General features: G+C 35.9%; 1 protein-coding gene across 8 annotated transcripts in view; it reads right to left on the bottom strand.

The window, feature by feature from the left end:
* Window positions 1–25,502, bottom strand: part of nrg1 (neuregulin 1) — a 63,396-nt gene that overhangs the window by 22,878 nt on the left and 15,016 nt on the right. For 4 of the 8 annotated variants that reach the window (XM_030149876.1, XM_030149879.1, XM_030149877.1 and 1 more), the window contains exons 4-5: window positions 16,422–16,480; window positions 4,467–4,490 (exon numbers count right to left, since the gene is read on the bottom strand). In XM_030149876.1, the coding sequence (XP_030005736.1) occupies window positions 4,467–4,490; window positions 16,422–16,480 (83 nt within the window). Of the gene's footprint in view, window positions 1–4,466; window positions 4,491–16,421; window positions 16,481–20,274; window positions 20,343–25,502 lie in introns of all 8 variants that reach the window. The other 4 variants (XM_030149880.1, XM_030149881.1, XM_030149882.1 and 1 more) reach the window with 2 other exon arrangements.

Here is a 25,502-nt window from a genome sequence, read left to right as displayed (position 1 = left end):
TGCTGGGTCTTAGGAGGATATCAGGTTGTTCAGGTTATTCACATTCTTTATGAAAGAATAGTGTGTAAATGTAAACGTTTTCATGTAATTGTACTTTTTTTACACTAGCACAAAGACATACATTTGGAGTTGTCATTATTCAAAGGTTATTCTGATCGTATTTTGCTGGTCTGACCCACTTGAGATGGAACTGGTCTGAATGTGGAACCTGAACCAAAAGGATTCAAACATCCTTGACTGTCAGTATTGTGTAAGTTTTGTACTTCATAAATTCATCTCAGGGGCTGGATTGGACCCTTTGGCGGTCCGGTTTTGGCCCGTGGGCCGTATGTTTGACACCTGTGTTTTCCTGCATAAACGTGTGGTGGGTGAGGAGCGTCACACAGTGAACAGGACACACAGAAGTGAAGCAGATCAGCTGGAAGAACACGACAGTCCTGCCCAGACTGAAGAGCAGAAGCCTTTAAACACAAAGCCATTCAAGGCTTCAAACCTCTATCCACCTCTGCCAGGACAACACAGAACCACAGAAGGGCTGATAGAAAAGACACTAAAGTGAAAGTGAGTCACAGACCATTAGACAGCCACACAGCTACACCACAGCTGGATCTGTGACACTCATTTCTGTGTATCACTCTTCTCTATTTTTGAAGAACTTCTATTCATGTGAAGAGGAACATTTGTTTTTCTATGGAAATATCAACGTGCAGCAGCAGAGCCACACCTCCATCATATAAGCAGTAACAAAGCAATATTTATTCTATACTTATCCAAATATAAATGCACTATTTTTATATAGACTTGGATTCATAGGTGTACATAGAAATGTGACACATAGAACTGTTACATAGAAATACATACTGTTTTCATAGTTAATACATACTGTTAATAGTGTTAATAATATAATATAATATAGAACTTTATTGTCCATAAAAACAGAAATTTGGTTCACATACCTGCAAGATATGTATATGTATACTGAGTATATATTATTAATATACATACTGTAAATACTATAAATTTGCATCTATTCACAGTTTGTCCTTTTTTTTAAATTCTACTTAGCTCCATTCTTAGGATACTCTGTAAAATTGTAAAATTTATATTCTATGTTCTTATCTTATTTTTAGTTTTTGTAATTTTATATTCACTCTATTCTTATTTTCTTAGATACTGTGATACAATGACATTAAAGGCTATTCTATTCTATTCTGTTCTATTCTATTCTGACTGAATGGACACAGATACCATCAGCTGTTAATTAAAGATGCATCGTTATCCAATATATCAGCTGCACATCAGTATCAGTCCATATTTGCTGTTATTGGCCAATATCAGTATCAACATACGACATATATTTTCACTGACTGTGTTATATTCAAGTTTTTTTCATACATTTGTACGTGCAAATCTGCGTTCATTCATAGATAATGTGATGAAGCACTGAAAGATTTTAGAAAAGCAGCTATTTTTATGTTTATATTATTTGTAAGATAAGATTTGGGGGATTAATAATAACAAAAACCCAGACTAAATATAATGAACCCAATATAATGAAGAGTCCTTGATTTCTGTGTGACAAAATAGAGTATGAATAATAAGAAAAATAAACAGAAACATTAGTGTGGGATTCGGCCAAATTGTCATTTTAAATAACATAATTTCACAACGTATCCCTAAAGAACACCGTAGTAAAAACACTTACAGCATAGACTGCAAAAGGTCAAAGGTCGTACTCAGCTGACGGTTTGACAAAACCATTTGTATCCAGTGAAAACATTTGTATCCAGTGAAAACATTTGTATCCAGTGAAAACATTTGTATCCAGTGCCAGAGACCATCTTTGAACACAGATGGGGGTTACCGTTCGTTCCATCCAACATCATGTGACTGAAACCATGAGTCCATGTGAGTCCATAGACCATGTGACCATTGGTTTCTGAGTCCAACACAAAGACCAGTGACATATGGAAGAAGAACTGTGGTGACTGATCAAACTGAGAGCTGCAATAATGTATTTAAAACTATGTAAGGTTGGTTATTTTCAGCTGACAAAGTGAATAACTGTTTAGTGTCTGGAACAAAAAGGCTGCATTGACTGTAAATGTGACTTAAAAAGATTCCACTGTATGGAACAGACGTTTAGGATTAAAAACCATCATATGGACAAGTCTGTAGTTTGTTCATCTGATGCACCTACAGTTAACGGCACATCATTTAACGGCTGCTGTTTGCTTTGGGTTGTTGTGTTTACTTGAATTATGAGGATGTTTGAGGACCAATATTTCCAGGTAAATCTGGATCCATTTTATCCAAGAGTCGTGATCATTCATGAGCGTTTGTGATCATCTCAGACGCAGTGTTTTCACGTCTATTCTGTTGGAAAAGTACGGAATCATCTGGAATTCTTGTTGTAATTATTTACACATGTGAAAAGAATTAAAGGTGTGTATATGCATCCAATGACATGTTGTCTATCGTGTAATGTAGTGTTTTTTGTTCATTGTTAACCATGCTAATTGTTGTTGTTATATATCATATGTTAGTATCACTTCAAATTCCAAATTCTACATGGACAGTGTTGGGGAAGCTACTTTGCAAGCATAGCGTACCCCTGGAGAAATGAAGTTTGTAAAACTAGGGCTAGAAAAAGCAGTTTTAGACACGACTTTTTTATTTTCAGCGTTAAACAGAATATACATGTGGTGTATATGAAACTAAATATGGCCATGGGTGGGGCGGTGCGTCACTATTGGGGGTGGGGCTGGTGGGAGGGTTGTCCACGGTGGAGATGACCACATGACATCAGTGATGATCGCACATCTGCGATGCATTCGAGGGCTGCCAGGGAGAACCAATCAGAGGCAGCGTTGGCTGTGATGTCATGACATAATCATGTCCTCAAAGCAATTCATGATGAAAGAAAAAGGGACTGTTGTGTGTTCAGTGGTGAGATACAGTTTAGATTACAGAAATAAATCTAAAAAAAAAACTTAATTTTATGTTGTTGCCCAAAATTGTAGTTTGCAAATTAAGTTGTTAAACTACAAAAAATTATCCAAAAAGTACTTGAACTACTTGACACGGCCCAAAATATGCATGTAGTTTAACTACCAGCAAGTTACAGCAACATGTCGTTTAACTCTGTAGTTCAACTCCATGTAGTTTAAGTCTCCACTGTACATCGATGACACTAACAGCATTTTCTAGATGTATACAGACATATGAACTCTGCATTTTTATGTTTGATTTTTCAATATAACATTAATACTAAATCACACAGGAAGCTGGAAAAAACAACAGCAAACATATTATGACTCTATATCGACAAGTGAAAGGCTTATTAGGCGTTCAACGTAACAGAAACATTTTGTGACAAGTTAACATAACTGCAATAAAGCGAAGAGAAAACACTGGCTCCGAAATGCTCATGAATGATCACGATTTTTCGTATGTGCCTTTATCGGTAATCCGTATTCTCAAAGCTAACACTACTAATCTGACAAAACAAACATCAATTATTTTATATTTACAGATGAGTGTTGACTGTTTGAAACTGTCATTTGTTCTAGTTTTTGTCTTCAATATATTAGAATATAAAAGGTGACTTTGTCTTCACAGGTGAAAGGAGTCATAAACTACAGATACATTCACAGCCTGGACAAAACAAAAAAAGTTCCACACTAATAGTTCAACTTTGATGACAACTCAATTAATATGGGATCATTTCAATACGTTTATACAACGTCATAACATTTATTTCCAATATTTTATTTGGAAATATAATGTCAGGATCTAGACCTGACCAACAGAATCCACCTCAGATCAGAACACTTCCCCCACAGGCCTGTACTGTAGGCACAAGGCATGATGGGTAATCCCTTCATCCATCTCTCTGGAACAGGGTCCATGTGGACTTATCAGACCACATGACCCTCCTCCATTAAAACACAGTTCAATCTTTACGCGCTTTAGAAAACTGATGGTCGTTGAAGAATTGAGAATCACTGCAGTAATTATCCAATGGAAAGATCTGACCTGTTTGCTTAATTAAATCTAGGCTGGAACTTTTTTTTTTTGGCCTGGCTGTTTAGTATGTACTATCCCAAAGAAAGGAAACACACTAATGGAGCAGAAACAGGACAGTGATGCTAAAAGGATATAAACATACAGTGTCATAAATGTGCATTAATAACAGTTTGAGTCTTCCATACACGTCTGAATCAACATATAGGTGGTGCAGGTTAGAATAATGGATGATATTATGAGCTAAATATGTGGATAGTATTTGTTTTTGCTGGTGGCCAAAAATGTATAATAATAATAATAATAATAATAATAATAATAATAATAATAATAATAATAAAAATAATCAGACTTGATTTGGCAAAAGAAAACTAGCTTTGGTAAGGGATTTCAGCTTACAGTCGTACATTTTAAAATCAGGAGAAATAAAGAGTCCATACCCATAAATTCAATCCCAAGATGTTCTGCCATGTGTGCAAAGGTGACAAAAGAAAGAGAGTTGGATTTTAGGATAAAGTCAAGTTCAAATGTATGATATTACATTAGTGTTTTAAAAGCAAATAATGTCAGTGAAGTCAGATGTTGGTCCATAACTAAGGGTAACACACTGATGCACAGTGTTGTATATGACACAGATAGTGGAGGATCCTCTGGACGGACTTTAAGAGCCATGAGGAGTCCCACCAGGCTTTAAAGGGACAGGAAATATGAGCATGTCTGCCGTCATTTAAACACATATGAAGTGCCCAGTGTAGAATATATGAAAAAACCGAAATAATCATCATGTAAATGTGGACACTTTTCTCCTAACCTTAAGTCACCTGATGAAGGTTGCTATGACAACACATAAACATGACAGTGAAAACCTCATAAAACACAACTGCTACAATAAAGCAATAAAACCAAAGGAAAAGATTCCATGATATTACATATAACGATTAACCCACAAAGACCCAAACATCCACTGGTGACCAAAACGTCTACTGATCTAACATGTTTAATCACTTCTGATCCACTAATCCTATCAATACATGGAAATAATTGGTGTAAAATGCAGTTCTTCATCTTTTCATGGTCATCAGATATGAAGCTTTTGGACGTTCAGAGGCTCCGTAGTTACCATGGAAACGCCGTCATCTTCTACAACATTGATTCACTAGTGAAACCCATGGAGTTGGATCAGTGACAGTGGATGTAGATGCTCATTTGTGTGTTCAGTTTTTGAAATCTTTGCTTAAAAAGTCACTTTTTTTTTCAGTTTTATTTATTTATTTATTTTTAACATAATAACCCCCAACTTTAATGTGAGCTTCTACATGAAATTACATATTATAAAAAATGGTAATAAATCCTTTAAGAAAGCCTAAATCTAAAGGAAAATTAATTTGAGAACTGGCACAAAAGTAGCACTGGGTCTTTATGGGTTAAATCACCTCTATATATAAATACAATCATAAGTGGTTTTCTCTCATTTATCAGTTTGAGATCAATAAAGTATGTCTGTCTGTCATTGTCTTACAAATATAAGGACTTGTGTGAAGGAGGAAAACCCTTACTGCAAATATATGTATATATTAAAAGAATTGGGGTTTTTTGTTTTGTTTTTTTAGTTTTTATTAATATCTGGTAGGATAAGTTGTAAACGGGTATTATCATATTAGTGTATATAGGAAAAAGGATGTGTGATATTGTTATACTATTATTATTATTATTATATTGATATTCATACAAAATAATAATTGCTATATAATGATCATAAGGAATAGAAATTGGGGGTAGGAGTACATACGTTTTTACTCCTTCCTACTCCTTTTTGAGTATGTATAATTTCATTTCATTTTTAAAAAAAATTATATTATTATTATTATTAATAATAATAATAACTATTTTTATTTATTTATTTAGTTGTTTGTTTGCTTATCAGTCATTTATGTACCAGTACTTATATTTTGTTGGTTGATTTTTGTTTTGATTTTACTGTCGACATGTTCGAAATAAAGATTTCATTCATTCATTCATTCATTCATTCTTTATTTATTTATTTGCTAATCTCCATCCAACAGTAAAAAGATTTAGATGATGATGTCATTAGATGTCATTATTTCCTAATGGATGACAGTTGGAGAAAAACTCAAGTAATTCTATGATGTTTTTTCGCTGCCAAACTCCTTTTCATTCATTTGTTAACAGACGTGCGTAGTCTTTTCTCTGCCTAAGTTACAGCTGGAACTGTAAATCTAAACCTACTGTACATCTGTGCTGTTCTGTTTTTAAAATATGCCTCTTCACAGGTTGGTGCATCAGATTTTGCTTCATAATCTACTGAAAGTGACATTCATACTGCACACAAATAGTTTTGTCGGTCACCTTGAAGGAACTCCTTGGCAGTTTTATGTAAATGTTTTCCCTCTGACTCCACTGTCGCTGTCAGCGGTGATTAGACCAACGCCAAACAAAAGGAGATACCTGCTACGTGTTTATCCTGGAGCTTTTGTGTTGATGCAGTGAAAGAGTCTGACTGTTTCAAACACATCCTGTCTAAACGAACAAATTAGAAGAGAGTTTTCAAAGCAGTTACCATTTGGTACTTTGACATTCTTATACCCAGGGTTCCTAGACGTTTCTACAAGTTAAATTTAAGACCTTTTTAAGACTACTTACAACAGAATTTAATGCCCATTTCACAGCCACACTGGCAAAAATTTGTGACTCCTAGAATTTAGGAAAATGTATTTATTTACTCCAAGGCCTTTATTCCCACTGTTCTGAGTCATTTCTCACCGGTAAAGTTAGGGATAATTAGTTCCTAATTTTAAAATAAAGTGTCAGGTTGGAACAGGTGGAACTGAGTCGGCTAACGTTACTTTCTTTGCAGTTTGGACGTTTAACAGACACGTTTAAACACAATACAGCCTACAAGTTTATGGGAACATAACTGAAGACCTACCATATCAAATGTGATACCTTTCAAAGACTTTTTTAAGGTATTAAATGCAGATTTATAAATTCAAGACTTTTAAGACTTTTTACAGTTCCCACTGTCTCAGGAGGGTGCGGAATATTATCAGAGATGCAACCCACCCTGGCTGTCCACTTTTTGAACTGTGACTCTGGCAGACGTTTCCAGACACTACAGTCCAGCACAAACCGTCTAAAAACAGGTTTGATCCCAGGGCCAGAATTACACTGAACACTGCTGGACATTCACTGTGTGGAATGCTGAATGTTGTCCAGAGTACATGAGGATGTTTTATGTGTCTTTTATACTTCTAGTAACACTCTTTTTCTATGCTGCTTCTTTTTTTTTTTTTTTTTTTTTTTAGATATTTATGCCGTCAGGGTTTTTCTTTTATATTTTAGCTTTTATACTCTTTTATATACATTATTTATCCTTTTTTTATGGCACCTAGGACAATTTTGTTGTACCTGTACAATGACAATAAAGACATTGTATTCTATTGTATTCTATTGTATTCTATTCTATTCTGTTCTATTCTTTTCAGACCCTGTGGACACCCTGTGTAACTTTAACCCTTTGTCAGGCAAGTGACTATTTCTGCAAACATTAAATATGGGGTCAAACCTGTGCCTCAGTGAGGTTCTGAAGTATGTTGGTTTTTAGAACAATAGACAATGATTCAGAGAGATGTTATAGACATTTTGAAGCTGTCAACAGTGAATATGAGTGATTTTTGTCAGTTTATGACCTTAAAACAGTTGTTTTATTGCATGTTTGTACACAAAATGACAATAAAGACTATTCTATTCTATTCTATTCTATTCTATTCTATTCTATTCTATGTGTTTACTTTTTAGAAGGGCTGCTCGGCTGTTTTATGGCAAGAAGAGGGAGACTGTTGTCACGGCAACCAATGAAGAGGTAGATGACGATGTCCAGTGACACACGAAGGTTGAAATTCTGAATTTCAGAGTATTTCTATGAGTGCCCTATAAAGGGTTAAACAACAATATCTATGTTAATATCACAGAAAAAAACTGAAACTTAAATGTATGGTTTTCAACCCACTCTGTAAAAAATCTGAGAACAGTGTCATCCATCACATCCATCACATAAATCCATCCCATAAAGGCACTGCGACTGTAGACCTGGCTGGATGCGGTGACATGCACATACATGGATGTGCGAACATTTGTGGACTGCCATGCGAAACAGTCCGTTAACGGGATAAGGAGACACGCAACAGTCACCAAACTGGGCCACACAGATGCATGCATGCACCATTCCACACCCGTATGCAGGGCGCTGTGTTCGCAAACATTCGATTCAAAATAAAGTGAATTAGGTTACCAATCAGCGCATATTTACTTCCATTTCCTGTAGATTTGTACATATTCAAATATTGCATTTTTTTCTGCTTTATTAGTGTATTCTATTTATATTATTAATTGCTTTTATCGCTTCACACTTACTTTCCTTTTTTTTTTTTTTTTCTTTTTTGCAAGTGTTTTTTCATTAGTGTTTTTGTATGTAACTGAGCTGTTGTGACCAAGTAATTTTCCTTGTGGATCAATTAAGTTTGTCTCAGTCTAACACAAGAACCAGCCCAGAACGAGCACTAGGTTTACACTGGTGCAAACTGGTTAATTGAGTTTATTTGTGTGTCCTTGGAAAATCAGTGGTGTTGAAGCTTGGCTATGAGGTGACAGATTATACGCTTGAAGAGTAAGATGATTCCTATGAATACACATTTCTTTCCCTGATCGCAGAAACGTGGCTCGTGCCGTACAGTCGGATGTAAACTCTCCTGGTCTCAGTGGATTCATTTGCAGGTTGAATTAATGGGTCCAAACTATGTGTCGTTATTAATGTTGACACTTGGTAACACAGATCTGAATTATCTGATATCCAATAGAACGGGTTTTTATGACCAATCCAAACTTGATATATGGAGACATTAATGCCAGTACTGGGGAAAACCATTATCCAGTTAGTACCATGTTATTACTGAGCTGCAGACCAAAGCACTGCCAATTACTACTATTTTTGCTCCTTTTTAGCTCTATTTATTGGCTTAACACCCTTTAGGCTGCTGTAAAACATATACACACACATCCTAAATATCAGACTGATTAGTTATAACTCTGTGTATGTACAAAATGTAACATTACAAGTGTTTAATAACACTGGTCAACAACAAATTTATTGTTTCAGTTTTTTGAGCTGATTTCGGATAATTTTGGTGTGCTGAATCCAAAAATCACATTATTTTTGCTCAATCAGGTCAACTTTCTGAACTATGCTACATATTGGCTTTTGAACATTTTTGCTTACATTTATGGGCATTTTCACATCATATGATACAAAATTCTTTCATATTTCTTGCAATAAATGAGTTCTGAAGATTTTACTTTTGCCAATTTATGATTAATGTTTTTTTCAATATTACAGGTGAATGAAATGGCTTCGACTAGAAAAAAAAAAAAAAAAAGCCTGACGTATTCTGCTACATCTGCGGTGAATACACCATTGTACTTAACAGGAATCCTGTTAGAAAGTGATTTTTTTCTCTTAAAACCTATTTTGGGTGAGAACTATATAAAAAATCAACTGATAAAGTCACAAAAATGTAATCAATTGTCTGAGAAGATGAAATTTTTCAAAATCAAATTAGCAAAAAAACCTGACCTGATTGAGAAAAACAGATGTCGTTTTTGGATTTAGCGGTGCAAAATGGTCCTAATTCAGTTGAAAAAACCTAGACAACTTGCAAAAAACATTTTTTTGGAACCCAGTGTAATCCTATCCTTCATGATTTCACAGGTTTTGGCATTTTAGCTTCGGCTCTGTGAAGATCAGATCTGACCATTTACAAAGTACGCATCAGAGAACTGAAATATGAACTCATACGGATGGCTTCATTAAACTATCCTTTAAATATTTTATATTTAAAACACAGCATCAAACAGTTCTGTTTATCTACAGTGTGTGTCGTACACACTCACACAGTGATTTCTTCCAAAATCATTGTTGAACTGTGGCTGGTTCATCTGTTTCCAATGAGAGCAGTGATATGCCTGGTTGTGAGTGTATTTATTAGTGATGTGACGTTCACAAACGAATCGAATCTTTTGAACAGCTCTTTGAAATGAACGATGGGAACCGAGTCTTTCTAAAGAGCCGTTCATTTGTATTTTTTTTTTAATGAGGGAGTGTCACTACCATCACTACGGACTCCCCAGTGATATATATATATATATATATATATATATATATATATATGTGTGTGTGTGTGTGTGTGTGTGTGTGTGTGTATATATATATATATATATATATATATATATATATATATATGTATGTGTGTGTGTGTGTGTATATATATATATATATATATATATATATATATATGTATGTATGTATGTATGTATGTATGTCATACATACAGCTTTTTATAATGTTCAAAAGATGTAAAACATTATGTATATTATTTATTTTTCTACAATCCCTTATCTTTATATACAGAGTAGAAGTGAGAGAACTCCTGATGTGGTATCATTTTGATATTAACATTACAGATATCAGGTATTTTGCAGTGTTACTTGAAGTATTTTATTTGTACTACAGTTTTTAGGTATTTCAGTTCTGGAACTGCACTGATTCATCACTGTTGTGTTTTGTGCATTTTTTCTGTATGTTTCCACACATTTATTGTTTTTGTTTTGAGGAGAATAAAATGTTATTTCATCAGAAAATGTTTTATTTTCTTCTTCATTTTTATTCTACAGACTAGTCCACATAATGTACTGGGATGCTTTTGGTCCAGTTCCATCATTTGTTTAATGTCACCTCTCATGTCATGGATTTAACCCACACATTTGAACTAACGATTCTTTTTTACGGTAAGATAATATTTACTGCCGCGCCAATTAAACACCTTTAAAATGTAATGTTAATGATCACATGTGGCCTATTTAGTCATTCAAACATTGGTGTTTCAAAATAATGCAAAAAACATCAAAGAACCAGTCTGTTGAACAACTCTTTTCAGTGAACGACTCCTGATTGAACGACTCCATTTAAAGAGACAAAAGTCCCATCACTAGTATTTATAAATCACCACACCCTCCAGTCGACCCCCCCCCCCCCCCCCCAGGCCTTTTGCTCTGTGTGCTGCTGTACAACACCACATTTGCATATGACTTAATCAAGGACAGACCAGTGTGTGGACACATGTATGGAATGACACTGGTCTCTAATGCAGCCCCTTCCTCAGGCTCTGCACATTTAGAAACACCTTGTCCTGCTGCGGTACAAGGACACCAGGCCTTTAACGACCTCACGGAGGTTTGACATAAAGTAATGCTCAACGCTGTGAGAATCACCCAGACAAAGAACCCACTCTCAGTCTGAGAAAGTGGTTCCAGAGCAGCATCAGCACGTCGCTGAGGTCGAGTCAAGTTCTGTGTCAGAGGATGAAGGTGGGAATATCGTATCATCTGATCCACTAATTCTATCAATTCATGTAAATAATTCATGTAAAATGCAGTTCTTCATCTTTTCATGGTCATCAGATATGACCCATTTGGATGTTCAGAGGCTCTGTAGTTACCATGGAAACACTGCAATCTTCTAAAACACTGATTCCCCAGTAAAACCCATGGAGTTGGATCAGTGACAGTGGATGGACACACTGGGTTTATGTCCAGTTAATGATTTTTTTTTTTTTTTTTTTTTTACGACAAAAGCCACTTTTTCTTTAGTTTTCTCTATTTCTGATATAATAACCATCAACTTTAATCTGAGCTTTAATGAACATGATCAGTAAATTAATTATAGGAAAATTACTGGTTTTTACTTAAAAAAGACCAAATGCAGAAGATAATAATATAATAAATAGTGATAAATTACTTTAGAAAAGCTAAACAGAGAAAAAAAAAGACATTTTTGTAATTGCCACAAAAGTAGCACTGGGTCTTTATGGGTTAAAAAAAGAACTACAATGACAATCCCACTACGTCATGTTAATGTAGAACCATGGACGCAGAGGGTTGGATGTGGTGGCACAATCAGACATGTTTTTAGTCTCAAAAAGGTCTTCATGTAAAAATTTAAAGCAAATTAGTCGTATGAGAGAGAGAGAGAGAGAGAGAGAGAGAGAAGAATTGAACACCTTTGTACAACGGATATATTTGGACATGTATCTGGTGTCAGGCCATTAGATCTAAACCTTAGTCAAGGTCATTCTTTGAAACAGGTCCCTGATTTTCAATAAAACACCGATCTGACGAATGCCAAACGTCAGAGCCGTTACCCTGCAGAGAACCCACCGAAACAAGCAGCTAAGAATGCACTGAATAACACACTCTGAATCAGCAATCAGCTTAATCTGACACGTGAAGAAAAATTCAAATCAATGATCTAATTAGAATCATCTGTTCTTATGACAGTCCATACCTTAAAGGAGTGATAATTTGCTGTTTTAAATGGAATCATGCATTTTCCCTCATTCCCCTGTGGTCTCCATAAACTGTAAACGCTCTGCTTGGGTCTGAATTCTTCATTCATTCAACTCCACAGGGTCTTCAACCCTATTTCTGAGTAATGACACTAGAAAGGTTGTTCTGAGCGCTGGCCCTTTAAATGCAAACGAGCCACTTCAGGCCCCGCCCCCTCCAGGTTGTTTTTTGTCCTGTTCGGCCACTTGTGTTCGTTAATACAACCAACAACTGAACATTTTAGGTCATCGGCTCAGAGTTTGGACATATTTTCAGTTTTTACTACAACTGCTGCTGCTGACGAACAGTTATGTCGTACTGGAGAAATGTTGGTCTGAAGTCTGGATCTGATATGTGCAAATGTCGTGACGTAACTAGTTATAAAACATAACAAATTAAGAAGGAATTGAAACAGGTTGTAGAAATCCACTGGATTTTAAAGATAGTTTTGCAGCAGCTGGAGGGTTCAAATTCAAACTGTCTGAACTGTTAGTGTCCAAATACACAAAGAAATGAACCATGGACTAAGAAAAGTGGGTTTAGGTAAATATGAGCCCTTGAAGACGTTAAAAACTGAAAATCAGCTAAGATCCTATCACTACCATCATCAATGTAAAAACATCAGACAAATGTACTTCATTCTGCTGTTAAACCTTTATCGGGCAAGTGACTATTTTTGGTAATTTCAACAAACACTAAATATGGGGCCCAATCCAGTGGCTCAGTGAGGTCCAGAAACATGTGAGTTTTTATAAGAATATACAGCGATTCAGAGAGATTTTATAGAAATGTTGAAGCTGTAAATAGTGAATATGAGTGATTTTTGTCAGTTTATGAACTTAGAACAGCTGTTTGTATGTTTGTACACACAATGACAATAAGAACTATTCTATTCTGTTCTATTCTATTCTATTTTATCCTGTTCTATTCTATTTTATTTTATTCTATTCTGTTCTATTTTATTCTATTCTAGTCTGTTCTATTCTATTTTATTCTGTTCTGTTCTATTCTATTTTATTCTGTTCTATTCTATTTTATTTTATTCTATTCTGTTCTATTCTATTTTATTCTATTCTGTTCTGTTTTTTTTCCATTCTGTTCTGTTCTATTCTATTCTATTCTATTCTATTCTATTCTATTCTATTCTATTCTATTCTATTCTATTCTATTCTATGTGTTTAGTTTTCATCAGTGTTGCTCGGATGTTTTATGGTAAGAGGAGGGGGACTGTTGTCATGCCAGCTGACGAGGAGGTAGATGATGGTGTCCAATAACACACTCCAGTTAAATGTTGAAGTTCAGAGTATTTCTATGAGTGTAAAGGGTTAAAAAGCACAAAAACCAGTTAACTGTGGTCATGCTTAGTGTCTCAGCTCAACCTAACACATCATTCCTTCTATCTCAACAGCACTGACCAAAAACACAGCTGCTCTTTCATGGAGCCAAGCTTTCATAACTGATCTGACAAGTCCCAGCAGGAGTTTAGTGACACTATAAAATAACTGCTCTTTGTTGTGAGCCTTGCCAGTTTCCTACTTCTGTTTAATGGTGTTTGGAGTGGAGTCTTTCACCGGCACTTTTGTCCTCGTTTACGAGCAGTTTTGGGTTACGACCCCAGGACGACGCTCATCTGCTGCTCAGACAGACTTAATGAGGCGTGACGGCTGTGAGGAAACAAGTTTAAGAGACGAAGAAAAAAATCTACTCCTGGAACTGACGTCACTTTCCAGGTAATTTCTGAAGGTTGTTTGGAAACCTGTAGCTGAAAGTAACCTTGGAGAGGTTGCATCAAACACATTTGAGGATTTGTAGATTGTATTAATATATAGTGTATTATTCCCTCCACCAGGAGGTATTGTGATCACTTTGCTTTGTGTTTGTTTATTTGTTTGTTCTCATCTTCAGTGTAAAACTCTTTCACCCATCTTTCCCAGATCTTCCCCACAGATAGGCCTAGGCCCTGGGACCAACCCAGTCCATTTTGGTCCCAGTAGGCCACAGTTCAAGGTCACAGCAAGGTCACAACATCTACAGTTTTCCATCTGTCATCATTGAGACATTTTCCAAAATTCATCCAAAATTCAAAACGACTCCGATTCTCCTCCAGTTGGATCCACCTGTAGCTTAGAACAATCTCTTGTATCTGGAACTAAATTGTCCACATCCACTGTGGAATGTGGACTCTGTGGACATTTACACTGAACATTGAAAATCCCATTTCCCACACATTTAAAATTAGAACTCAACTAATATTGATGTGAATTGAATCTAATTGGACAGACACATGACTGGGACCAGATTCAACTGTTTCTGTGTATGGAACAACCTGGAAACTGTTGAATTTCAACAGAAACAGTCGATCCACACATGCACAGAGTTCAGGGTGAAGGAGGAGGTTTGCGTTCTCTGAACACTTGTTACACAATGTGTATAATGTATGTTAAATTATATGATTATGGAAAATGTATTATGATATACAATGTATAATACAGTGTAATATATAATATGGGAATGATGGAGAGCTTTAAGAATGCTGCTATGAAATGGACAGAGTTTATTTTTGATAAGTGTAATATTTTTGTGCAGACTTTTATTACGTTCACCAAGGAATGGTGGAGGTTATGTTTTCATCTGGGTTTGTTTGTTTGTCTGTGTGCAAGATAACTCCAAAAGTTATGGACGGATTTTGATGACATTTTCAGGAAATGTTGATACTGACACAAGGAACAAATGATTAAATTTTGGTGATGATCGGAGGGGGGGGTGTATTTTTGACTTGCCTTGGCAGAGGTCTGCGCTCTCTGTGTGCTTTTCTAGTTTTCAAATTATTTTGTGGCGCTGCCATGGGACTGTGTGATCAGTAGAAGAAGATGGGGGCAGGACTACACACGATGCACTTCATCTAACTTCTTTTAGAATTTTAGCATGTGTCTGGGCTTTTTTTTTCTCGTTTTTTTTCTTTAATGTTTTTGGTTTTAAATGTTGATATTCGTAATAAAAAACGAACAAACAAACCAAACACATGACCGATCTGTTCAGGAAACCCATTGTTCATTGGCTGTGAAGTAAAGGGTGGTCTAGACAGAACTGGGCTACTTCTGCTCTTCTTCCATCCCTCTTGGGCAGATGGAAGTAAATATAGATAAGAAATGTCACTGTGACACTGACTATGCTATCAGGTATGTGTGTATGTGGACACACAGATAACACCAGTGGAATAGGAAAACTGAAAGTCAAAGAGTAATGGGAACATTTCTCCTGAAGGACTCATATTTTCCAAAGGCTTTCCAAACACATCCCCAAGGCCAGGAGTTGCTATGAAACTATCGTGCAGTTTCACCAACAGCTGATGACCAGCTCTGCTCTAAATCTGTTGCTCTATTGCCACTTGTGCTCAGAAAAGACAGTCTAGTTTAGGATAAATAAAGTTCTTTTAACTGATATTCACAATGTGAGTATGGAAGCTCCGATCGCACAACCACTGCTGTAACTAATATATGACAATATACCATGTGTGTGTGTGTTCATTTTTAGCTGTAAAGCAGCCCACTTGTATTAATTTACAAATCACTCGCAAATTAATTCAAGTGTCCCGCTGCAGGTGACTTCCTACTAGTTTAAGTGTGTTCTAATACAGGACTGTAAACATCCTTAAAATCTATGTAATTTGGTTGAAAGTGTTTTTGTGTGTGTTTTAAGCTTACGGCTCCAAACACTGATAAATTATAATTCTTTCCTTCCTTTTCAGTTAAAAGAAAAGTGAAGAAAAATTGTTCACTTCTGGTCAACTGAAATGTAAATTAAACTCACTGAACGTCTTCAAGACCACATGCAACTTTAGCACACATAACAATGAAACCAAAGAAGGAAAAACAACAGTAAAAGGTGCACAGAACTGATCATGCTCCAATCAGATACAGATAAAAGAAGATTGGACATACTGTAAAAGCTGGCCATTACATAGTTTTGGCATCGATCACCAGTAAATTCATTTGGACACCTGAGTAGAAAACAAAAACACACAGAAGAAGAGAAAAGAAAGAGGGAGTTAGTTGATCCAGGAGCTGTGACAGACCCACAACAGTCATCACTGGTGTTGGCAGGAGGGGCCAGTTCGACCAAATACGATTAAACGATTGTCTTTGAGCCCAATTTCTGTTTATTAGAAGACCCTCAAATGAGTCCAAATGTCAATTCAGAGAGAAATTATGACAAACAGGCCTCACAGCAGACTGAAATTTGCATGTACATACTCCACTCAGGACCAGACTAACACCTGATAGCTCCTAGAACAGAGGTGTTCAAAGCAGATCCAAAGGGCTGACAATCACACAGCAGTGCAATCACAAAAAGACAGCACTGCAGCCTCTGAATGAACGTGGTGTTAGTCCTGCAGGGACGGCAGCCCAACCAGTGATTCCCAGGGTCTCCTGTCTCGGCCAAAAACACCGCACAACATGGTACCAGCTCAACTCGACTCCACCCACATTTTGATGGTCTTCCATCAGGCAAAAGTTGGAAACAGTAACTAGTGCCTGTTACTTTTTGAGTAACTCCTCCGTTGAGTTTCCAACCGAGCTGAAGCCATCATTGTGCAAGACAAGACTGTTTTGTTCAGTTTTGTTTTGATCAGTGTTTGGAGTAACTCGTTACAAAAGTAATGCATTACAGTAATAGATTGCTTTTTGCTGTAACGCAGTAATGTAAGACATTACTAATCCATCTTCAGAAATATTTTATTCTGTACATGTTCAATACTGCTTGCGTTACAACACACTTTTTGCCCATAACTTAACTGCAACAAAAACAAAAACAAAACAAAAAAAACCAGTAAGACCGTGAGACCTTAAGGAATCAAAAATGCGCCTGTAAAGTTGTATTTCCTGTTGGTGTTCTGCCCATGGGTGCAGACAGCAGAAGACAGTTCACTGTCCACATGGACGTATGTTCAGTACTAACACTAACCCTGCTGTACAGAAGACAGTTAGCATGTTAGCATGACCCCTGTGATCAGCAATGACAAGGGAAGCTAACGTTTCTAGGACTAGTTAGAATTTTTTATCGATTGCAGATTTATCTACTGGCATCCTCTGCGCCGCGCTCCCTGTTTGAACATGTAAAATGCTGAAAAAAATGCAAGTGTTCCTGCTGGGATTCCAACACTGTAGACTGTAGTGTTACTTACTGAGCTATCTGTCCACATGTACCAAGGTTATTATCGTTAACGAAAATTAACGAAATGACGAAAAATAGAATTGAAAAAACATTTTTGTTAACTGAAATAAATAAAAACTATAATTAAAAGAAAAAAACCATAACTAACTGAAACTGTATTGTGTGTTTACAAAACTAACTAAAACGGATCAAAATTATGGATAAAATTGATATAAAATCAATTTATTTCCCTCCAGCAATTTTAGCTGCTGGCACCATATGATATTTAATGGTCTGTCAGTTCTCGTCACTTGTTGTTTAGGCATCTTCTGGTCTAAAGTTGGGAGAAAGCAGTAGAGTCCTGTCTGGGATTTATTTGAATACAACGACAGAGAAGAAGAGAAAAGAGACGACAAAACTACAATTAATACTAAAACTAAGCATTTGGAAAATAACGAAAGCTAATAAAAACTAGCAAACCTGCTCTAAAAATGAATTAAAACGAACTGAATTAGAGAAAAAAAAGTCAAAACTAAATAAAACTAAACTATAATGAAAAATCCAAAACTATTAGAACCTTGACATGTACTTCAGAGCGCAAATGTACGCGTTCAAAGGCTCTACTGTCTGTTGTATTGGCCATTTATGACGAGAGTCTGTATGTAACTTTAAAGTAATACAGGAGTCATGTAACACATTACAGTTCTGAGACAGTAATATTCTAAGGTAAGGAGTTACTTTTAAATAACAGTAACAAGTAATCTGTAATGGATTACAGTTTGGAAGTAACTTGCACAACAGTGGTTTTGTTTCCAGTATTTTCCAAACTCTCCTGGGTTTACAGCCGTCTTTACTTTACAGCCGTACTACCTTCAGCTTCCTCTGAATCTAATTTAATTCTGCACAGTGACAAACAACCTCATACTCTGAATCAAGAACAACATCCTTCAATACTCACCATTGCATGACTAAAATTCAAATGGATTTTTGGACTGGCTTTTGTATTGTTGTTGTAAATAAAGCCTTGAGTTCACTGCAATAATTTCATTATCTTTCACAAAGGAAACCAGTTCTATGGCTTTTGAATGATAAAAGCCATCACCAAAAGTAAAGCACAAATGTCAATCTATAAAGAAATTTAACCATCGTTTCATGACTCCACCATTACTGAATATTTGTAATGTGATTTGTCCAGCTAACATCTCCAACAAAAACCTTTCCTCTTGATCTAGCAAATAAACAGAACAGCTTACAAGAGACACAACATGGATGTTGTGAGTAGATGTGTATCTGTTTGGCATGGTGAGCTTTAATGTTGACAATAACCTCATGTAGTCGTTTAATTACACACCTATAGTACGTAAAATATTAACCCTTAAAGACCCAAATATCCACCTTCAACCAAAAAAAATCTACTGACGTAAAATGTTTTACATCTGTCGATCCACAAATCCTATCGATACATGTAAATAATTGGTGTAAAATGCATTTTGTCATCTTTTCATGATCATCAGATATGACCATATTTGGACGTTCAGAGGCTCCGTGGTGAACGTGGAAACACCGTCATCTTCTACAACATTGATTCCCCAGTCAAACCCATGGAGTTGGATCAATGACAGTGGATGGACACACTGGGTTTAAGTTCAGTTAATGATATCTTTGCTGAGAAAGTCCCTTTTCCTTCAGTGTTCACTATTCTGATATAACAACAGTTAAATTTAAAGGCTTTGGGGTGCCTCAGGGCTCTATTCTGGATCTGTATTTGTTTGTATATGCTGCCCTTGAGTTCCATTTTTTTCTCCATTTCTGATATAATAACCCTTAACTTTGAGCTGAGCTTTCATGGAAAATACCTGATTTCACTGGAAAATTATAAAATACTGAATATAATATTATAACAAATGGTGGTAAATCACTTAAGAAAGGTTAAATAGAGAGAAAAGTTCATCAAAGAACTGCAACAAAAGTAGCACTGGGTCTTTATGGGTTAAAAAATAACATGATGTAAGAAAATTAAAACAAACAAAACTGACAATGCCTTAAGCTTGTGTTGTCACAGACCTTATTTCCAGGTTTTCAAACAGTCTATATCTGCAGTGGAAAAGCAGGTACTTGTTACCAAAAGCGAGTAGAATCGAGTACAGTTGAGATGGTACCATGAGGTGGAAAAGCGCCACATTTGAGACATCACACTGATTTACCAACCAAACAATGGCCAGTTTGGTTCTGCTACAGCGATGCCTGTTCCAATAATATTCTGGTTCCTGAGAGGGTGGAGGTGATGCAGAATGAGAACGGTGGCAGATGGTATGTTTTACCTCCGCACGAGACACACCACTTAAGCCTGAGATGGAGGCGGATCTCTGCTCTGAACTAAAAGGAAATGATGTGATGAGATGTGAAGTACATGCAAATTTCAGTGCCTTCTCCTCAGAGGGGGAGTACTCGAGCCTTCAGATCCATTCGATGGTTCCAACTGAGCTCAGAAAACAGAAGGAACAATGCCTAGCTTATCAGCAGATTTATTATCACAAAACAAGAGGGAAACATGGATTTTCCCACTATTTCTTGGTAAGAAACATGACAGGAGTGAAACACCAGCAATGACATGTGGGACTGAATTCAGTGTTGACATACGTTTTTGGTTCGAGACTCTCTTAAGCACAGCTCGTTCACATCGGTGCCCAGTGAAGCCCGCCAAGCACCTGGTTGATGGGTAGAAAAGGAAAGAGATCAATAGCACTGACATAGAACACACACGACATGAACTGACTTGGATCAACACAAAGACAATAAAGCTGGGTTAATTTTTTTAACTTTTGTAAAAAAAAAAAAAAAAGTTTGCATATGTTGTATTGTTCACTTGTAAAGCCATACATGTCATACTGTGTGGAAATATGAGGAAATGTGTATAAAACTAATATGGACCCGATAAAAAAAATGTATTTCTGTAAACTCAGTGCGTGCCTGCGTGGTCATGTATTACATCAGGACGTCTTTTGCGAATGTGGGTCACTTCAGGGTCGTATTCAGTTCAGAGTCAAAACTGATACAAGTCGCATTTAATGTGGAATATGAATGAGCGCACAAAAAAATCAGATTTCACCAAAAAATCCGAATTATGCATTAAGGCCTGCTGTGTGAACGTAGTCATTGATTCACCAGGGGTTGGATCAATGACAGTGGATGGACACACTTGTTTTATAGTCAGTTATTTATATTTTTGCTGAAAAAGTCACTTTTTCTTCATTTTTCTCTGTTTTTTGTATCATAACCCTCAACTTTAATCAGGCCTTTTATAAAAATCAACATGATCAGTAAATTAAATATAGGAAAATACCTGATTTTCACTTAAAAAACAGAAAGTAAACAAGATAATATTACAATAAATGGTGATAAATCTGTAAAGAAAGGTTAAATATAGAGGAAAAAATCATTTGGGAGCTGCCATAAAAGTAGCCCTGGGTCTTTATGGTTTATTATTCTTCTACGACAGTGGCGCCATAAAGTTAAGAAAATAATATTGTTAATTGTGTCCATATAATGAAATTTCAATATCGTAACTAGTTCGTGGTCTCTATAAATGTCCAAAAAGTTGTAACAGTAGCTGAAAGTGAAAATAATCTTATTGTAATAAATAAAGCTGGTTATCTTCAATCAAGTCATCCATTTTTTGTAGAATCTGGTTTATTAAAAATTTTTTGATATTGTATATTTAAAAGCAAATGGAAACTATGTTTTGTGCTAAAAGTAAAAGTCTTCCTGTTTGTATTCAGGAAAATTTTGAGTTCAGAGAAGGGAATTATAATTGAAGAGGGATGTTTGTGTATGAAACATGTAAAGGAAGAACAAACGTTAAATATCACTGTGTTTCTGTTACTGGTGTCAAATTATGGAACCAACTGAAGGATGAAGTGACATTGTGTAGCTCACTGTCGAGTTTTAAAAAAGCTTTAAGTTGTCAAATTCTCCAGGGCTACGAAAGTCATATGATTTCAAAGTGACTGAAGAAACTGAATGTAGACGAATTTGTGTTAATGTTTGATCTGCTGCAACTTCAGGTGTGGAGTTGGAGGAAGGATGGGAGTAGGAGAAGCAGAAATAAACCTCTGGATTCAGCTTCTGCCTTTTTCCAATAGGGCTGTTAGAAAATATCGGTTCTGCAATATATCGCGATATTTCATTTCACAATACTGTATCGATATTAAAATGTACAGTATCACTATTTTTAGGTATTTATTTAAATGCAGATATTGTGGAGGTTCATTTTTGTTTTTCTTTTTTGTTTATATTTTATTTATTATTATTTAGCACAGTTTTATTAAATAATGTTCGTTCCTTTGTTGGGATTGAACTCAAATCCTGTTCTGATGTTAGTTCTGAACTAAAAGAATCTGAACATTTGAACAGGATCTGAAACTGGAATGTCTGTAATGTGAATGTGTGTATCATATCACCAGATTCTTGCCGATACACAGCCCTAGTTACCAATTGTGTTAATTTTATGTTTTTGTTTTTTTTTTTATATGTATGTTTTTGTACATAACTGAAATAAAATATTCATTCATTCATTCCCTTTTTCAGCCACACACAAAACATACCAGGATCCGATTGACAACCCTGTAAACGAAAACAATGTAATAATGTGGGTTCCGTAGGTTCCCACTGCATCATTACTAAGCATCTAATTCCAAACACTATTACAGAATCTACTGCCATTTTTCACATCTCCAGATGAGCTTCTGTAAATATCTTTAATTCTATCTCCAGACAGGCTGCACTGGTGGCTCTGCAAAACCACATGGCCAGACGTTCTTGGAGGACTGCCAGTACCTGCATGATGATCTTGCAGACAGAAGGAGCTGAAGTAGCACTACAGTCCAGCTGATCTGTGAAAAGATGCTCCACTTTTTCATAAAAGCACAAAAATTTGGTACGCTTGTGCAATTTGTGGGCCTGAATATTATCTGACATGGAGCCATTGCAAACGCCCGTCATGGTGTCCATATCAGCCGTTTAGCTTTCTGCCACTGAATAGGCATTTTGCAGTAATTGAACCAAACGTGATAGAGCAGGGGGGTCAAACTATGGAAGTAAATCTGTCTCATCACATTTTGAATTATAAAAGCCATTGAATTTTTTCACACTGAAATTAAGTATCTGAATTTTTTTTTTGCACTGAAATTAAGTATCTGAAATTTTTTTTTGCACTGAAATTAAGTATCTGAAATTTTTTTGCTCTGAAATTAAGCATCTGATTTTTTTTTTGCACTGAAATTAAGTATTTGAATTTTTTTTGCTCTGAAATTAACTATCTGATTTTTTTTTTTGCACTGAAATTAAGTATCTGAATTTTTTGTCTCTCAATTTCACTATGTTCTTAAATTTAGAATAAAAAAAAAAATCTGAAGGAAAAAATTCAGTTGCAAAACATTCAGCGGCAAAAAATTCAGATGCAAAAAAATTCTGCAGCAAAAAATTCAGATGCAAAAAATTCTGCATCTGAATTTTTTTGCTTCTGAATTTTTTGCATTTGAATTTTTTTTTTCTACATTTATGAACATAGTTAAATTGAGAGACAAAAAATTCAGATACTTAATTTCAGTGCAAAAAAATTCAGTGCTAGAAATTCAATGGCTTTTATAATTCAAAATCTGATGAGACAGATTAACTTCCACAGGGACACAAACTCAGCCTGGTCACAACTCTTACACACTGATTTGCTTCCTGTCTTATGTTCTGTGTTGAGGACTTTGATTAGAAACGACTTTTTCTGCACCTCCCTGACCCTGGCCGACATTCACAGCAGCGTTTATCTTAGCCCTTCTGATGACCTTGTACAAGCCAGGAGGTGATTTATACGTGTCGTCTCCTTGCATCATGATTTAGGGCAAAAGCAGTCATTAGCTCATATCCAGAGGGGACGGTTTCCTCTTCCCGAAAGGAGCCAAAGACGGTGAGCGTCACCTTCACTTCTGCCTTTATTTTAAATCAGCTTACACCGCGTCGGTGTGTGTCTTCAGCACAGACCTGGAGTCATTTTCATTGTCTTCTATGTCAAAGCTTTCCTCAGATGACAGACACTTATGTGTATTGATGGCATGATAGATCATCACATCATCGTGGATTTGATTTAATCTGCTTGATGCCCTGAAGATTTACTTAAAGCACATTGAGAATCCATTAGAGCACAGGTGTCAAACATGCGTCCCGGGGGCCAAATCCGGCCCGCAAAAGGGTCCAGTCCGACCCGTGGGAGGAATTTGTGAAATGCAAAAATTACACTGAAGAAATTAACAATCAGTAGTGTAAAAATCATTTTACATACACATTTAAACCAATTAGATTTCAGTTGGGTCAGACCAGAAAAATAGTGTCATAATAACCTGTAAGGCTGCGTATCGGCAAGAATCTAGCGATACAATACAAATCACAACACTAGGATCACGATACCATATATCACGATATATCATGATACTGTTGAAAAGGCTATTTTTTCGCTTGTTTCTTTTTTTAAATGATTATTTCCTTTAAGAATTGAATTCCATCATAAATCTGCACAAATCTAAACACATTTTTATTTGATCCCAACAGGATCTAATGTTCTATCAGCAAATGTTCAAACTGTGTTCAAACTGAAATTCTGTTTTCCAGACATTCCAGTTTCAGATCCTGTTCAAATGTTCAGGTTCTATTAGTTCACAACTAACATCAGAACAGGATTTGAGTTCAATCCCAACAAAGGAACGAACATTATTTAATAAAAGACTGTTAAATAATAATAAATAAAAAACAAAAAACAATAAAAAAAAGAACCTCCACAATATCTGCATTTCAGTAAATACTTAAAAATATCCATACAGTACTTTTTAATATCAATACAGTATTGTGAAATGAAATATCGCGATATATTGCAGAACCAATATTTTCTTACTGCCCTAATAACCTATAAATAATGACAACTGCAAATTTTATCTTTGTTTTAGTGTAAAAAAAGTAAAGTTAAATGAAAATGTTTACATTAACCAACTATCCTTTTACAAAAAATGTGAATAACCTGAACAAATATGAACAAGGTGAAATGTCTTGAGAAAAGTAAATGCAATTTTATCAATATTATGTGCATTTGCAATCATAATGAAAGTTGTAATGCACATGTGTAAATGATAAACTGATAAACTGAGGCAGAATATTGTGAAAACTGCACTTGTTTTTCTTAAGACATTTCAGGTTCATGTTATTCAGATTTTTAAGGAAACGATGTAGATATAAACACTTTTTTCACTGTTATTATTTACTGGTCCGGCCCACTGGAGATCAGATTGGGCTGAATGTGGAACTGAACTGAAATGAGTTTGACAGCCCTGCATTAGAGGTTGACTCAGTTGTGGATCATCATGGAGGGACTGTGCGAATTAAGGAATATAGCATTTCTATTGTGTATTTTCTAACTAAAAGGAACTCCTAAAAAATACTTACTGGTGGTTTAATATATATTTTTCGATTGCCTTACACAACAGTCTTCACCAGTGGTTCTCAAACTGTGGGGCGGCCCCCCTAGGGGAGGTGAAGAGGCTTGCCTGAGGGGGCATGGGATCACTCCTTGGTGTTTGTTTCTTTTATCCTCAGGTTAGAACATGTAGGAGGTGGAACTAATGGAACACTTATTTTAGGGACATACAACAAACAAATCCACTGCCATGGTGATCTGTAACTAGACTAGACCAAGAGTTTAGGTTTGGACAATGGACTAGTATTTTACTGGAAAAGAAAAATGTGCAATGTTTCTGTTTTTGCACAGGTTTCACTTTAATGATCTGAGACACAGGTGTCAAACATGCGTCCCGGGGACCAAAAACGGCCTG

The sequence above is a fragment of the Sphaeramia orbicularis genome, chromosome 12, assembly GCF_902148855.1.
Source record: "Sphaeramia orbicularis chromosome 12, fSphaOr1.1, whole genome shotgun sequence".
Taxonomy (NCBI): Eukaryota; Metazoa; Chordata; class Actinopteri; order Kurtiformes; family Apogonidae; genus Sphaeramia; species Sphaeramia orbicularis.
The sequence above is the reverse complement of the archived record's forward strand: the minus strand, read 5'-3'. Positions and strand labels throughout refer to the sequence as shown.